The 18,007-nt window shown below is 36.5% G+C and overlaps 1 protein-coding gene across 8 annotated transcripts in view; it reads left to right on the plus strand.

Annotated features, from left to right (window-relative positions):
* scn8ab (sodium channel, voltage gated, type VIII, alpha subunit b) overlaps window positions 1–18,007 on the plus strand; it is a 75,387-nt gene that overhangs the window by 10,428 nt on the left and 46,952 nt on the right. For 5 of the 8 annotated variants that reach the window (XM_049479104.1, XM_049479109.1, XM_049479107.1 and 2 more), the window contains exons 2-6: window positions 1,088–1,425; window positions 12,512–12,629; window positions 13,944–14,034; window positions 14,465–14,593; window positions 17,666–17,757. In XM_049479104.1, coding sequence (XP_049335061.1) covers window positions 1,144–1,425; window positions 12,512–12,629; window positions 13,944–14,034; window positions 14,465–14,593; window positions 17,666–17,757 — 712 coding nt within the window. In that variant the 5' untranslated portion in view covers window positions 1,088–1,143. Of the gene's footprint in view, window positions 1–1,087; window positions 1,426–12,511; window positions 12,630–13,943; window positions 14,035–14,464; window positions 14,594–17,305; window positions 17,398–17,665; window positions 17,758–18,007 lie in introns of all 8 variants that reach the window. The other 3 variants (XM_049479105.1, XM_049479108.1, XM_049479110.1) reach the window with 1 other exon arrangement.

The following is an 18,007-nucleotide window of genomic DNA, read 5'->3' on the forward strand; positions in this document are numbered from 1 at the left end:
TGTGGATGACATCAAGTTCAGCTTCCAACTCTTCACCAGAGTTCATTGAGGGAATTATACTGGAATTATGCCTGGAATATGCAGGCATACATGGGAAAACCCATGTGAGCTCTGTGCCCCTAGAGACAACAAAACAAGCCTGGGGTGCTGCAAATATGATGCCTATGTTTGCAAGGCCCACTCTGACCTGAGTGTAACATGCCACTCATGTGCATGAATTCACATGCACACACACACACACACACACACACAAACACACCTTCATGTTGAGTTTTGTCTTTGGCTTTCAATTTATTAGTTATTATGTTCAGTTTGTAAAAAAAAAAAAAAATCAGTGCCTATTTGCACTTTCACTGCAGTTATCTTATGTATAATTCTATAAATTCAGGTTAAACACTGCTTTGAGATATTGTTCACAGCTAAAAAAAATGTTGTATAAAAATTTGGTGGTCAAAAATGGTTACTGTGCTAATTTAAGAGCAGTTAAAACTGATCGGTCAAATTTGACCGGGAACACTAAAGTAAGGGGCAGGAGGTGAACACGACAGGAGGGTTAAGCTATATCCACATACTGTTGCTGATGTTTAGGTCAGGTGTCAGGCGACTGTGAGGCCCTTTAGTGTCACTTTAGCTAGACTTTGGGGGCTGATGTATTTTTATGATCATTATTCTGTTAAAAGATGCAGTTTTCTTTGCATCCTTCATTCCATTATGACTCCTCCATGAAGTTTAGGCTTGTCCAGGCAGTGCTGCATAACAGAATAGTGCACCACACTCTTGTTTGGTTAAACTTTCATGCAGTTTAGTGTGAAATAAAATTTGTTTTGAAATTTGTTCAGCCCTGAAACACCACACATGAATATCAGGTCACATGTGGATTTTTTGAAGCAATATTGAAAGGGGGAAAACTGGTATTAAGAAAATTTTAATACAAGTTCAAATGCAAATATTTTTGTTTTATTATGACCTATTTGAGGTAGTTCTACTTAGAATGTTTGTAAAATATGTTTTTATAGTAATAAATAACCAATTATTTTCTCTTTTTTCCATGTTTTCTCTCACTCTGCAACCTCCACCCCATCCTCAGAGCTCGCTGTCCTGGATGACTTCTAAATAAAGAGGGCGCTGCTGCAGGATGACAATATGGCTGCGCCGCTGCTCGCACCCCCAGGCCCAGACAGCTTTAAGAGGTTCACCCCGGAGACTTTGGCCAACATCGAGAAGCGCATCGCTGAGGAGAAGAAAAAGAAACCTGTCAAGCCCAGATCAGACAGCAGTCACCGCGATGATGACGACGAAAGTGGCCCTAAGCCCAACAGTGATCTGGAGGCGGGGAAGAGTCTGCCCTTCATCTATGGGGACGTTCCTTCGGAAATGGTGGCAGTGCCTCTGGAGGACTTGGACCCCTTCTATTTGAACAAGAAAGTGAGTAAGCTATCAGTGCCTGCCTGTCCTGGCACAATCCCTCCCCCTCCCCCTCCCTCCCTCCCTCCCTTCCTCCTTCCCTCCCCCCACAGGTGGAGGGGGTTTACCGCATCATGTCTGCTGCAAAGTGAACAGAAGACCAATATGCAGCTCTCAGATCCTGGAGGAAAGTGGAGTAGGCAGAGAAAGAAAGAGAATAAAGGAGAGAGAGGGTGTGGAGAAGTGGCTACATGGCTGATGGGCAGGGCATTAGGTTTCAAAGAAAAAAAAATCCCTAATAGAACCTGGGAAAGAATTCTTCATGTTGATTGGCAGCTTTTGTGAGTATGTCCTAAAATAATTGTTGTGTTTCGCTGTTTGGATTCTAACCAGCAATAAGGAACTGTAGAAGGAACTGTAAAATACTGACTGAAGGAAGGGCCATCAGGTGTGAGGTGTTCAGAGGTCTGATGGCCTGGGAGTAGAAACTGTTCCCTAACCTAGTGTCTTTGACTTTTTGATTTCACACTTACATTTCATTTTGTTTTTAGAGTTAGAGTTATTTTTAGTGTTATGTTAAAACAAGTATTTTGGACAGAAGTTTCCACAAAAAGTGTAAATGCGAGACTATTCCAAGAGACAATAGACTTTTACCTCAGATATTTTTGCAACAATTGTCCTTTAACTCATGACACAATGCATGCAGTGTCTTATCTTGTTATATGTGTGTGTTGAGCGTCCTGCATTGAATCTGGATGGGATGGGATGGGATGGGATGGGCATTCCCAAGCAATCCTCTGAGGTAAAACTTAATAATCAGTTGACATACTGAATCCCATGACTTTTGGCATGTCAGTGTAGCTTGTTGTTGGTTGAGATGTCTATGGACCTAGATTGTACTTTGAGTAGGAATGCTGAGGATGTAATTCTGCAAATACTGCATTTTGTGCTGTTTCTGCCTATAAACCTTTACAGTAAGCAACACACATGAAAAATATATATATAGAAATGTATAATGTTAATATAATATAATAGGTTTGTTACAATGCACTTAACCCAGGATTTGAATTACAATTAAAGTCTGCAAGAATTGTAATTTGATTAAAAAGAATGCAGCTGCATTAGATATTATAATTATTAGAATGTCTATTCCTCAATGCTTTGTCACATATCTGATTTGAAATATCACAATTTCTTTTTGCTTTGTTACATCATTTTAACTTTCCAAATCATACTTAAATACATACATATATTTAGTAAACCAAATTTATCTTTTTTTTTTTTTTTACCAAAGAATTGTATATAATCCTGTCTGAAGCACCAGAAATGCTAAATAGATGCCCATACTATGTCACTTAGAAGGCAGTGCAGTGATAAAGGTATCTGAATGAAAAGGGAACAATACGTTCTGACGTTGACAAAGTATTTACAGTTTACTGCTAGATATAAGTGTTTAGCTGTGTTGTCATTAGCTATTAGCGTTTTAGCTCAATAAAACAGAAGGCTTGATAACTACACTTTGATTCAGTCATGACTGGGTGCTTTACTACCACAGAGTCCTGCCTGAGTAGGCAGCATGTTGTATGTTTCAGCCGTTGGTTTTGTCAGTGGGTTCAGTCATGGTGTGGAGCTCTTTAGTTAAGCCCTTAAATGAAATGATTAACAGTACTATATATTTAGAGTATAGCTTAGCACTGGAATTGTGTTTGTTAATAGTATGCTATTGCCACAGGCTAGGTGAGATTCATAGTATTAAAGTTATTATAGCATTAAGATTATTCTGTTTTATGAAGGTTTTGGGAACGTGCTTACTATTTTCAATTCAATTATCAGTACCATTATTTTTGCATCTGATCAGGGTCACTTAGAATATGTACTTTCCCTTTCAAAAGTATTGCAAGAGTGAGGCTGTTATTTCAAGGAATTTACAGCTGGAACTAATATACAGTTCAGAAAATTACACCTTTTATTATTTTAGTATTAATACGTGACTGTCAAGTGTGTTATGTTGTCCTGATACATTGATTATTCAAAAAATAAATAGCATTGAATGCCTATGCCATTGTGTAGACTGTGCATTTATAGTTAGAGGAGTAACCAACATAAAACCAGAGAGCTGTCTAAAGCCCTATCTGAACAGGATTAGTTTCTCAGGGGGTCCTGGGGTAATTTTCACATTTATGGGGGTCATCTGTGATTTTATTTCCATCTGGAACAACCATGTTTGTGTTTTTCTCATATGTCCTCTGAGAAAATTACAGGCTGAATTACCTACTGGTTTTCACTGAACTAGTAATTTTAGTCCCGTCCAGTAATTTTAGTCCCGTCCAGTAATTTTAGTCCCGTCTGGACTCACATCTCTGAGTTTCGTCACCTCGAGTTTCATAAAATAGCTATTTGTCCACTGAAACACACCATATTTACACTTTGGGCTAGCGTTCCTAGAGATCCACGTAAACACAACAGCGAGTGGACATGGAGGAGCTACTGAACCCGATGTCACGTGACCAGAGGTGGGAAAAGTACTGAAAAATTGTAATTAAGTAAAAGTACCTTTACTTTGCTAAAATTCTACTCAAGTAAAAGTAAAAGTACCCATCTAAAAATCTACTCGAGTAAAAGTAAAAAAGTACTCAATTTCAAATGTACTTTGAGTAAAAGTTACATAGTTACTTTTAATTATTTGATGTAAAAAAGTACAACAAATCATAAATTAAATAATTATTAAATTAAATAATTTGGACCTTTCAGTCAGTATTTGTTCAGACCACTGCATAAAACATTTTTTAAGAACAAGTGGCATAGGTTTCTATAATCCCTTTTTTTCTTTACTGTTAAAAAGTTATGGTCATATAGGTGAATATAAACCGTATTTTTATAGTTTTACAGTTCATTATTATTTTTTAACTTGCCATTGCTATGCTTTAACTGCTATCTACATTTTTTTAACATTTTTTTTCAAGCAGATTGTTTAATGTTCCCAGTAAAAACTTAAGGAAATCATACAAAAAAAATGTTGGTCGTCGCATGCGCAGTGCCGTAAAGAAGCAAATATCGATGAGCAGCATAACTCGACATAACACTGGTTCCCCCGAGCTGCGCACACAGACCCCAGGGTACAGAGCTGATTCACACAGCATCTCTCCCGCTAACCCTAATAAACAATGCTGGGAAAAGTTCAGCTGCGCTGCCATGGAGAACAAAACTCATTTCATTTTTTACTCAGTAATGGGGAGTTTTCCAAAATAGTGAAGTAAATTGCTTGTGTCAAAATGAACTTGAGTAAAAGTAAAATTACCTAATTTAAAAACTACTTACAAAATTACAAATTACTCATAAAATCTACTCAATTACAGTAATTAGAGTAAATGTAATTAGTTACTTTCCACCTCTGCACGTGACCAAGAAAGCCAAAAAAACCTCACTGGTCCTCCTGTTTTTTCAATTGCAGTCCGGATGGAAGCGTTTTATCACTGAGTAGAAGTGTGAAATATGTTTCACAGACGACCCCCAAGAAATGAATCCTGTCCGGATAGGGCTTATGCATGAAAAACAACCATTCGACCCCCATCTCCACATGAACTTGTTAGGATGTCCTAACTTGGTCATGGTAGTTGGTAGTTGTTTCACTTGTAAGTTACTTAGTGGACAGTGGAATGTCTGATTTCTAATGGTTGTGAGTTTTTCTTCTCTGGAAATCTTCTTTTTGAAGGGTCAGAGAGCTTTGTCAATCTGGTGATGGAGATCCACTCACTTCATCATTCAAGGTCAAATCAAACTAAATGTTGGAGGTTTAAAAAACAACCTTTCCAACAATTTAATGTCATCTGCAGATTATGTGCTGCAGCTGACTCTATCTTTATGCCTTTAAATTGGCAGTAACTGTGGGGTGGCCTAACTTTCTTTCTCACAGGAAAAGTGAATTTCTCTATATGACGTTTCACAAGTGATTTTTCCAAGACATTTCATTAGTTGTTTTTGTTTATATAAAATACCTCCTTCCCTAAACATTGTTAAAATAAAGATCAAATGTTTATGTGCTTAAATATGTTTAAAAGAAAAAATGGGTTTCACATAACTATATATACAGCTTTGGAAAAAAAAAAAAAACGCTTAAAAATTGAGTTTCTTTGATTTTAACAAATTGAACAAAATGAATAAAATAAAATCAAGAAGAAGATGGCTCACAAGCCATCAAATCAAGCTGAACTGCTTGAATTTTTTACCAGGAGTGCCATAAAATGATCCAAAAGCAGTGTGTAGGACTGGTAGAGGAGAACACGCCAAGATGTATGAAAACTGTGATTAAAACCAGGGTTATTCCACTTGTTTTGAACTTGTTTTCTTTGCATTATTTGAGGTCTGAAAGCTCTGCATCTTTTTTGTTATTTCAGACATTCAGACATTTCAGACACTCATTTTACACAAATAACACTCTAAATGACAATATTTTTTCTGGAATTTTGGAGAAAGGTTGTCCTTAGTTTATAGAATAAAAAAAGGTTCATTTTACTCAAACATATACCTATAAACAGCAAAATCAGAGAAACTGATTCCGAAACTGAAGTGGTCTCTTAATTTTTTCCGAAGCTGCATATATACGCACACACATTGTGGCGATCAGCAGTATTTCTAGAATGCTGACCAACATTTTTCATGAGAGAGCATAGTTAGGTCTAGTTAAAATGATTTAATACAGTGCTCTGTGTGAATAGAAATACTCCGATATTTCAAAGATCATGGTACAGGTGTATGTAAATTGATCATTAAGGGTTACCTCAGAAGACGTCTTGAGAACACCCATAGCTGTGAGTATGGTTGAACACTGGCCAGCATGCTCATGGAAAGGTGATGTGAATTATCAAGCGAGGCCTGATAGTGCATGTTTTAGATGGATGTGACATTCAGTTCTAAAGTTGTGTGGAAATTTAACATTCCCTGATCGACAGTGTCATGCATGTCCCACCGGTCAGTGCTGCGTTCTGTAACGTTTATGGAACACATCATAAATCATGTAATAGAATCTTGTACTCTTTAAATCTTTTTTTTTTCTCTTTTCTTGATTTTGAAGTTTATAAATGGGTATGTGCTTTGTAAAAGTGGTGCTTGCATTTAGCATGTTTCTGACAGCCTTAGCTTGCTTTAGTTGTTTAGTTGAGGAGTTTAGTTTAACCCTGTGCACATTTTTACTTTTGTTTCTTGAGTTTTAAAGCTATAGCAGGACTGAGCAGTTAATGTAGACTTGGAGAAGGTAGGTTTTGCTAACAGCTCAGGAGAAGGCAGTGTAATACCCTCATAGAGCAGGCTAAATGTAACTAACTGATAAGGCCTTCATAAATCTTCATAAGAACTGTAAGCGTGGGTTGTGGGATGCAGTAATTTGCAGCAACATGCAGCAATTAAAGAACATATTCTTGTGCATGTTTGTTCGAGATGTGTAGTCTGTGTGCATAATTTCCTTAAATTATCAAGTTGAACCCATGGAAAGTTAGTGGAAGTATTATGGTTTAGAGCGTATTTTTTAGATGCAGTGCTTTTTATAAAATCAGTATTTTAAAGTACATTATATTTAGGGCTGGACCCGAATATTCGGGTATTCGGATATTCGTTCGTTGAGTAGGTATTCGGTTTTTAATTTTGGTATTCGGATATTCGTTTTTTTTCTCCTTTCCAGAGTTCCACCTCACTCTAACCACTTCTGTTCTCGCGGGTCCCGTCAGAATATCTTGCGCGCGGGACAGAACTGAACTGTTATTGGCTGGAGCGGGAGTTTAATCCAGACGATGCGGGAGCAAGAAAACTGTAATAATTGTAAAAAAAAAAAAAAAACCTAAAGAAAACTCTCAACGCGCAGGATGGACCGACACACACACGCACACACCGATGGTGTTTGGACTGGGGTAAGGAACGGGACCACACTATTCAGCGCTGCTGTTTTAATAAATATATAAGTAAATTTGAAGCATTAAATGTAGTTTATTTAATTTATATTAGGAACGTGGGGCGGGAGCGGCAGAAATGTGTATGTGGCGGGCGGGCGCGGGATTAAAAGAAGCTATTTTTTTGCGGAGCGGTAACGAGACAGAAACGCGGAGCGTGGAAGAGTGGGTTTAAAAATCAGTCTCGCGCAGACCTCTATTATACATGATAAAAAAAAATGCAGGCTCTTCGAAACTGATTTATATAATAAAACGTAAGGGGTAATGTGGCAACAGTAGGGGCTAAATCGGTTACAAAAGCCTGGCCTACAAAAATGATGTCTGAACGAATTTCCTCTTATCTAATATAATTTAAAATGGTTTAAAAATATAAAATAATTTCTAAGCAAACGAAATATTTAATATTGAGCTTATAGCCCAAGTGCAAAAATACAAAATCAGTAATAGGGCTATGCCCTGCACAATGCTTAAACCGAAATAGACCAAGTACAATAACGTCATTAACAATGACTTTCCTCTACTCTAATATAATTTAACATGGTTTAAAAATATAAAATAATTTCTAAACAAACGAAATATTTAATATTGAGCTTATAGCCCAAGTGCAAAAATACAAAATCAGTAATATGCCCTGCACAATCCTTTAACCGAAATAGACCAAGTACAGTTTACAATGACTGTCCTCTAATATAATTAACAATGTTTAAGAATATAAAATACTTCCTGAACAAACGTTTTTTTTTGTTTGTTTTTTTAAGCAAATAGCCTAAGTGTGAAAACACAAACAGCAATTTACTGGGCTGGCTTGCGCAGCGGAGAAACCGTGCAGCAGCCTCCTAGCCTGCTTACGCAGCGGATAAGCCGCGGTGTGGGGCAGCAGAAATTCCGGGATGAAAACACAAAGAAATCTGGGCTAAAAACACAGAAAAAATATGGGGTGAAAACACAAAAATATGGGGGATAAAAACACCAAAAATCCGGGGTGAATATGTCTCGTCGGTCAGAGCAAATTGAACATTTTTCAGTGGATTAAAGGGGCCGTGATTTGCTTTTTTTTATTTTTTTTTTACCTCTTTTTTTAAAAACGAATATTCGAATATTCGCTTCGAATCAGTGCCGAATATCCGGAGCTCAAAAAACGCTATTCGGGCCAGCCCTAATTATATTGGAATAAAACAGCAGGAATGAGGATTGAATACTTGCATTTTGTGATTGTGTGTGCGTGTGTGTGTGGTGTGTATTGTTTGCCATGCTGTGTGGTCTCAGAGGTGACTGGGGTCCAGTCTACAGTTTGCTGTGGAGATATGTAATAGAATATGACTGGTTGCAAGGTGAAGTCAGCTAAATGAGGGATGTTCAGTAATTTTCTCTCTTTTTGTCTCTGTGTCTCTATTTTCTCTGATCTGTCTTACTATGTCTTACATACACACAAAGAGAGAATGGAAGAAAATTGAAGATCTCCAATCTTACTTTTAATTTTAGTCCACTTCTAATTTTTATTCTCTTATCATTTCTATTCTCTTCTCGTTTCTCCTCTCTTCTCTCTTTTCTCTTCTGTTCTTTTTTTTAGATGTTCTCTTCTCTTCTCTTCTTTTCTCTTCTTCGTTTTCTCCCCTCTGGATGTGTGTATGTTTTTCTGCAGCAGAAGAGGGGAGTGGGAATGAGATCTTAGAGTAATATGAGGAGGTAAAGAAGTGCAGATGGTGCGGTTCTTTCAGTTCATCTTTCAGATCTGAATGATTCAGAATTATTTCACTGAAAGTGAAATTAGTCATTAAAACTGTATTGTTGGACATGTGTCAATTTATATCATGTTTATTGTTTATTAGGAGTGAATTAAATTATCATATTTATTAATTTAGTTTTGTAATGTGTCATCTGACTGTCACATTTTTATTATCCAACCAATGACGCAGAGGTGAATCACAGGATGTTACAGTGTGTACAGGAAGTGCACTGATTTACTTCAGACAGGCCTGACAGCTCACAGTCTGACTTACTCTTTACTTACTACTGTGTTACTGTCAATCATACTATTATATCAATTTTTATATATTATTTCTACAACTACTATACTATTGTACTACTAGTGTTTGTCTTCTAGATGGATATAACATATAAATTATATGTTATAGATATAACATATTAAATTATAAGTATTATAGTTGTTACATTATTAATATCCATATCCAAAAACTGTTATAACACAATTATAGTTATAGAGTAAAATAGTAATATTTATATATATATTATTTATTTTTTTCAGTGTAGAGTGTTTGTGGAAGTTTATCTCAGTATGTGTGTGTGTGTGTGTTTGTCTGTGTATAGTGGGTTGCTAGTACAGTTTGGAGGGTTGTTCTGATGCTTAGGTTAACTCCCTCTCACTTTGTCTCTTTTTCTCCCTCTCTCACTCTCTCTCTCACTCTTTCTAGCTCTGTTTTTTGTAGACGATGAAATTTTCAGTAGCTCTGCAGCAAATCGTTCATGTGTTTTTTAAGGATGGCTTAAGCTGTCATGTTTCTGTGTTTGTGTGTAAACTGAGCATGTGAATTGAGTACACTTCTGAATGTGTGTGTGTGTGTGTGTTTTGTCTCAGCTAGGATGGCAGTGGTTTGTTGCTTAATGGTAATTTTTTTTATTGTTTTTATTAAGTATGATAAACATTCATTTAATTGATTTACATGGTTTCTACATGAACAAAATATTAGGCATTCACAATTATATCAACAGATAACTATTAAAAGTGAAAAAAGTATGTCTTTGTCACTGTTAGTAAAAGATAAAAATTTAGCTTTCAAAAACTGAATCAAAACTAAAATATCTATTGAAAACTGAAAATAGTCTTCTGTTTTTTTCTCCTGTTAATTTCTATGCATATTTACCATTTTACAATTCATTCAGTCCAATTTATGCCTTGGTTTGTGACAAATTAGTCTGCACACAAATAAAATTAAAATTGAAACTAAATAAAAAGTTAAACTAAAAAACTAATATCTAATATTTATAGCTTACCTTACAGTGTCTGTACCAGTACATAAAATATAGAATTTAACTACTGTACTACTATCTATTGTACAGAGATTGGGATATTAATTTCCAGAGGGTTAAATATTCAGTAGTCTAGCATCCCCTGCATATTCTGTCATATTCTGTTTTTATTGGTTTGAAATATCAGCTAAGCATCTAAGCATCTGTTCAGTTTTGATCCTTGCAGTTTGTTGTTTTAATTTTAAGACCTATTATTCAATAACTAAATTATTTTAGTAGCTATTTAGTATACAACTTACATGTATTTTGTGGAGTTTTAGAATTTTCAAGGATTAAGCATTTATGTGTTATATCAACATTGTGCAGATGCACTTAACAAAGAATTAGCTTTTTTGCATTTTGGCATTTCTGTGAAATATATTCATTTATATAAAAATATTTATTTAAATATAATATAAATTAGTATAATAGTCAGTATATTCATTTTCAAAGCAGATGAAACTAAAAGACAGCTAAAAGAAGTGGTGTTGATGGAACATATTTTATTCATGTGGAAGTGCATTATGTGTAAATGTTTGAGAAGAATCAGAATCTGTTCCAGTGAAACATTTTTTCCAGTATATCTTAATTCCTATAAGCGTTACTTCCGGCAGGACGGATGTTAACCATGGGTAATTTGATGCTGAAGTTGAGGTTGCTTTCCAGTATCTAGGGCAGAGGAAGGGAAGGATAGATGGCTCTGCAGCTTCTCCTCTGTGAGTAAAGCAGTGTTGTGAGTGTGGGAGCTTGAGCAAGCAGAGGAAGCCCACAGTCTGTCGCAGTGTGTGTGTGTGTATGTGTGCGTGTGTGGAAGAGACTCTGGGGAAGCCAGCACTCAGTATTCAGTAACACACAGAGCCTGCTGGGGTGTTCGCAGCTTTTTTCCCTAAATGTGACAGCCTTTAGGATTCAGTGTTTCAGTGATTTCAGTGACAGATGTCTTTAAATGGAGGACATATTGCATTGTGTCTGGCTTATGAGTCTTGTATGTGGTGTGCTTTTTAATTACAACGTGGCGAGGAGACAAAAAAGACAGATGCGTAGCTAGACTGAGACCCGAGTGGAAGGAGAAAGAGAAAAAAAAAGAAAAGAAAAAGAAAGCGAGAGAAGCAGAAAACATGGGATGGGCTGAGAGAGGGAGCGGATGAAGGAGGGAGAGGCCGAGGTGAAGGAAGGAGCTGGCTCAGTCCTCCCTCACTCTGCGGCCTCTATTTTTAATCTAATTAGATTGCAGGAAGATTATCCTTTTACCTGAGCCTCTGTGGTGTTTCCCTGTGTGTGTGTGTGTGTCTGTAGTGTGTGTGTGTGTGTGTAGTGTGTGTCAGTATGAAGAAAAGAATGTGTGCTACAGTCTTGCAGACTGTGTGCATGGCCCTGAAATGTGTGTGATGTGAAGCTGCTTAATTTCAGCTATTTTTTTTTGTAAGGGAACAGTGGAGGGAAGGATGTGGTCCAAGTGGATATTTCTACAGTAGGTAGAAGTACATAGACTCAAGGGAGCATTGCAGTGCTTTTGTCTCTCTCTCTCTTTCTCTCTCCCTCTTTCCCTCTCTCTCTCTCGAGTCAGCATTTCCTGCTCCTGATGGATGGTGATGTTAGCGGTTAGCGTTAACGTTAGTGTTACTGTCTGAGTTCCAGTAAGTGGTGCGTCCCTTTGCCAGAGCATACTGCGGCTCTCTTTTACAGCTTTACCACGCAAGGAACATCTCAATACTTAACATCTGGTCAGGTGCATGTTGTGAATGTTCTTGACACAGGAAAAATGCCTTTGTAATGTGAATTTTATTCAGGCTTCTTTGCAAATACCACCTCTTTTCCCACAAAGCCTTCGTTTGTTGCCAAGCTGATTTTGTTTTAGTTTTTTCCAGAGATCCACTGCTCGTTTTTCAATGAAAGATGCCAATATGCTCAAAAATAGTGTTCTTCAGCCCAAACCCCCCACCCCTAATGTTTTGTTTTTGTGTGTTTTTTTTAGTACAGTAAATGAATATTGCCTCTGAATCTCTCTAAATGTCACAAACTGTCTGGTGAATTGTTTATACTTTTGTCCTGTATTCTTGCTGTGCCTCCCAATAATCTCTCTCTTTCGTTCTCCCTTTCTTTTCTCCCTCTCTCTTCTCTCTCCCTCTCTCTCTGCACAGACCTTTATAGTGCTAAACAAAGGGAAAACGCTCTTCCGTTTCAGTGCCACGCCCTCGTTGTATATCATTAGTCCTTTTAGCCTGTTCAGGCAAATAGCTATTAAAATTTTGATACATTCATATCCTTTTCAGTGCTTCATTCAGCATAACTATTCTTCACATTGTCACCATTGTTGGTGTGGATGACTTTCTGTTACATAATCTGTGTTCATGTTACGTAAAGTCTGTTTATTATGTCTTTTTAAAAATAGATTTTATTTTTTAAATGTATTCCTCCTGTTGTGTTCATTTCACTTTAGCTAGTTATGTTTTCCTGATCAAAAATGACTGCCCTTTAAAGCTAATTATAAAATCACAACAGTACATATAGTATAACCTTATGTTGTAATTAATCCAGTTAAACATTTGTGAACTAGCAAGTTTTAAACTTCCGTTTGCTAGTTCAGGTCAATGATCTGTAGGCATCATTCAGTTTTTGTAAAAAGTATCAAATATAGAAACTTGTAGATTAAATATATTGTACAGTGACAACTTTGTGTTAAAGTTTAATCACCTAAGAACAGTGTTCTATGGCAAAACTACCCCTATTTCCAGCCTGCTTTACACACATGCTTGTATTTGTCCATATGACACATGACCATGTGTCTGAATACACTTACTATATTATATTCTATAATATTATATTTAATGATTATATCTCAATATTTTCTACACAAATCTATGTGTCATCTATTCATTTAGAATGACTGGTCATTTTTGACCATGCAGAAAATGTGTAGACCCAAAGTTTAATTTTAATAATTTTGTGCATTCAGCCAAGTTATGGAACAGATTAAATGAACTATATTTTTCTTAGAGGACATTTCTTAAACGTTAATTCTGTCGCATTTCTCCAGAACACAACAGCAGGCTTTAAAAAAATTCTGAAATCTATGAGTGAAATCTAGAGTTAATCTCTGACCTGTTATAATGATTAATGGTGTAAACCTTTTAATATTAATTAATGGTGTAAACCTTTTAATATAAATTAATGGTGTAAACCTTTTAATATTAATTAATGGTGTAAACCTTTTAATATAAATTAATGGTGTAAACCTTTTAATATTAATTAATGGTGTAAACCTTTCTCAGAAGTTCTGTGTAGTGATCTTGTCAGTCTTCTGACAATGCAGAGTGCTTCCAGGACGTGTTTTAGAGATGTGACACTAAGTGTGCCCATTTCACTTACTGAACACTCATGGGAAAAGCACCAATCAATACCCTAAGAGTTTGCTTCCTTTCCAGTTGACCCTTGACCTCAGAAATGGTTGCACTAATGACATTTTATTTAGTGTTGAGTCAGTGTGTGGTGTTCTGTTCTGTTGCGAGAATGCTCAGTTTGTATGTGTGTGATTAAGTTGTGCTTCCCAACTTTCCTTAACTCCTGTTTCCACATTGTTTAGCATGATCATTATGTGTACAATTTTGACCAACTGTGTGTTCATGACATTCAGCAATCCGCCAGAATGGTCCAAGCAAGTAGAGTAAGTATTCTATTGTTCTCTACCCTGCTGCATTATATTGTATTATATTTTGTTTTCTATTATGTTCTGCCCATCTCTATTCTGTTCTGTTATATTGTTCTTTGCCCTGCTATATTGTACTGTATTCTAATCTGTTCTGCACTGCTATATTCTATTATATTCTATGTTGTTCTGTTCTGTTCTTTTTTTGTTGTGCTGTTGCGAATTTAGTTGTATTTTGTTCTACACTGCCATATTCTATTCTTTTTTATTCTATTCTATTCTTGTTGTCACTGCTCTGCTCTGTTGTGCCATATTTGTTTGTATTCTGCTTTGTTTTGCTCTATTCTGTTTTATTCAATTCAGTATTTTTTTTTGAAACTACTAAAACTAAATGTCTATATTACAAAGCACATACACACAAATTGACACCTTCACCCTTCTTCCACAGATATACCTTCACAGGGATCTACACCTTCGAGTCCCTCACAAAGATTGTGGCTCGAGGTTTTTGTATAGATGGCTTCACGTTTCTCAGAGACCCTTGGAACTGGCTGGACTTCATGGTCATCTCTATGGCGTAAGTATGGGCCCACTGTATCACACTCTACACTACCGTTCCAGCAGCCTGACTCGCAGGTTAGATGCAGTTCATGAGATGGGTAGCAAAAGATAGCACTCCTGTGTGCAACATTAACCTCAGAGGATAACCAAGGATAATTCTTGTACATATCTAGTTATATCATGATTGTAAGTCACTACATATGCACTTGTAAACCAGTAAGACTTCAGATTATTTCTTTACCACAGCAATTGAAACACCAATATTGAAACTTGTATGCCCATAATTTAATGTGCACAATTTAATTGTCATTGTAGATCATAACTGTTTAAACAGAATATATTAATATAATAATATTTAAATGGCTTTCATATCACGTGAAAAACTTTAACACAACAAATGAAGGTATGGTACAGTCCTGGTAATAAAGCTACAGGATGTGGATTAAGACGAGACTACACCTCCAGATGATATGAACAATATGAACAATACAAGACTAAGGCTAAGAGGTGTGATATGTTTTTGGCAGTGAGGGCAGAGGAGGCTGCAGATGAAGTAGATGAAGGACATGTGAGCACAGTGTCTTTGTGGAGACTTTGTGCAGCCTGAAATATAATACAAAAATCAACACTGACACTATGACCTCTGCACAGGTTACTGGAGGTATTCGCAGCTCTGAGGTCCTCTATTGCACACAGGAGGATGTGTATACATTTGTGTGCATGTGTAGGTGAGAGAAAGAGAACGAGTGAGTGTGTATATGTGATTTTTGTCCCATCCCTGACAGGTGTAACAACTTCTGACCATTACTTGTGTCTGTTCACTTTCTTTCTTGTGCTTCTCTCTGTCAGTCTTCACATTTTAGTGTGTATTTTTTTTTACACTTACATTTTCCAATTATTCTTAAATTGAGGCATAACCTACGAAACAGACATTAGATTTTATGTGTCCAGATGAAAACCTGGAGTTTTATGTTTAATCAGTATGACACCATGAAATTATTATTATTTTGTTTACAAGTACTTGCTTTTAGTCAGGTCTAAATCTAAAATCTTTAACTATATGTTTAAATCTTAAAGTTACAGTCAGACCTTTTTTTATGTTTTGTCTTCTCATATGTCCAGCATACACAGGTACAATAGCACAGTTGATTATATAGCACCATACACTCACAGTCAAGAGGAATTGCTTAAATTAGTTTTGTAACATGTAACACTCAGTTACATGTGACATAAACCGTATTTTACGAATGCATTTTCTGGTCTATTTTCATACATCAGGCGCACCGGATTATAAAGCATATTTTAAGCAAAAATAGTATGGATGGTCGCACAGTAATCTACGCTGTTTATTTGGTAAAGTGCCTCCGTTTACTTACAGTACTTTTCAGATTTGGAGTTAGCAGCAGTGCTAGCCTGGGTTAGCAGCGGTTAGCAGCGCTTAGCTGTAAACGCCGCCCGGCAGCACTACACTGAGGAACCCTAAGTGTTCCGGTAAGCCAGAGCGCTATCAGCTAAAGGTTCCACGTTGCTTGTTTTAACATGGTAAACACGCAGACTGCAGACCCGATATACCCGCCTCTGAACAGTGAAATAGCTAGAGCTGCGTCTAGCGGCTAATGCTAATACTTTTCCACTACTGGAGAACTAAATTGAAACTCCTGAATGATGCTGTACTTCAGTGGCATTTTTGCTCCTTACAACCTGGTAAAATTCATGAGGTGCACTGTTAATTTTGGGGAAAAATTAAGGATTTAAAGTGCGTCTCATTGCATGAAAAATACGATAACTTAAATGTTAGACTAGATAGGCAAATTCTAGTGTTTTGTTACCTCTGCTAACACTACGAACCCAGCTTTTTTTATCAAACTGGCCACTGTAGCTGTAAAAGTGAGTTTTGAAAGACTAGGTTTCTGGTAAAAGGTGCTAAATGCCATAAAGGTTGTTGAAAGTTTTGATATGTCACCACTTTGTCATATTAGCATTATTTGTTTTATGAAAAAATCATTTTAATCCTATTTTAATTTCTTTACATCTAGCCAGTGGCAGATTTTTTTAGGGTGATAGGTATTTTTCTTTATTAATTGTTTTCTTAGCTGATGTTCACACTAGTACATGTCCAATAATTTCTGTGATCCAATACACATTATATATATATATATATATATATATATATATATATATATATATATATATATATATATATATATATATATATATTTTTTTTTTTTTTTTTTTTTTTTTTTTACTTTTTAAGGAATAAAGCTGCCATCTTAAAACAACATTCAAAATTGTATAGACTTGTTGTTCACAGGTCTGACATAGTGGCTGAAGTTTTTCCAGTACAGGTCCACAAGCTTTTTAACGTGGTGCCTGTTTTGCTGTGGTACCTGAACTCCCTTGTATTTTTAATCATACTATTATCATATTATTAATACATTACAAGATTCATTAAACTTATTACAACTGCTGCTGAACATCAGTGTGTGAGGATGTTGTGAGTGATTCTTTTCGACTGCTAGTGTACATGTGACAGAAGATTAAATGTGCTGTTTCTATTATGCTGCTGTTTCTATCTCCTGCTGTTTCTTACAATGCTCTTTTCTTAATTTCATCTTTCTATCTTTCTTCCCTCATCTCTCTCTCTCTCCTCACGCTTTCTCTCTCTCTTTCTCTCTCTTTCTCTCTCTCTCTCTCTTTTAACTGATAACTGTTACGATCCGTTCTACAGGTATATAACAGAGTTTGTAAACCTAGGCAATGTGTCAGCTCTACGCACATTCAGGGTGCTGAGGGCTTTGAAAACTGTTGCTGTGATCCCAGGTAAGAGTCCAGCAGGCCTCAGGGTCATCAGAGGGCGCCGCTCGCTGTCTCTCCTTCCACACTCCTTCTTTCTTCCTCCTTTCTTCTCCGTTTGTTTCTTTCTCCTCTCGTTGGACAGGCTGTCCGTGATGTCTTCCTCCCAGTTCAGTGGTGGTGCTGGTGGTAGTGACGTGTCGTGCGTGTTGTCGTGTTGTGTAAATGTGTTTGTGTGTGTGTTTGTGTGTTGTGTCATAGTGTTTGTTCTGTGTGTGATCCTCCCTTGTTGCAGATATGTAACAGAGTTTGTGGACCTGGGGAATGTGTCAGCCCTGAGAACCTTCAGGGTTCTACGAGCTCTCAAAACTATTTCTGTGATACCAGGTGAGAACGCGTTTAAACACGAAGGCTGAGCTGCTTCTCACGCTGACGCAAACAATTATTATTGATTCTTATGATTATTACTATTACTCTTCTTGTTTCAGTTTTTGATATTAAGTTTTGTACTTTTTTCCAAAAGAGGACACTGCAGAAACAATACCTTTATTTTATTTTGTACTTATGTTTCTTTTTTTTACCGAAACAATCAAAAATGGTGGCAATACATTTTTGATAGGCTTTGCAGTCTGCTGTC

The sequence above is a fragment of the Astyanax mexicanus genome, chromosome 5, assembly GCF_023375975.1.
Source record: "Astyanax mexicanus isolate ESR-SI-001 chromosome 5, AstMex3_surface, whole genome shotgun sequence".
NCBI lineage: Eukaryota > Metazoa > Chordata > Actinopteri > Characiformes > Acestrorhamphidae > Astyanax > Astyanax mexicanus.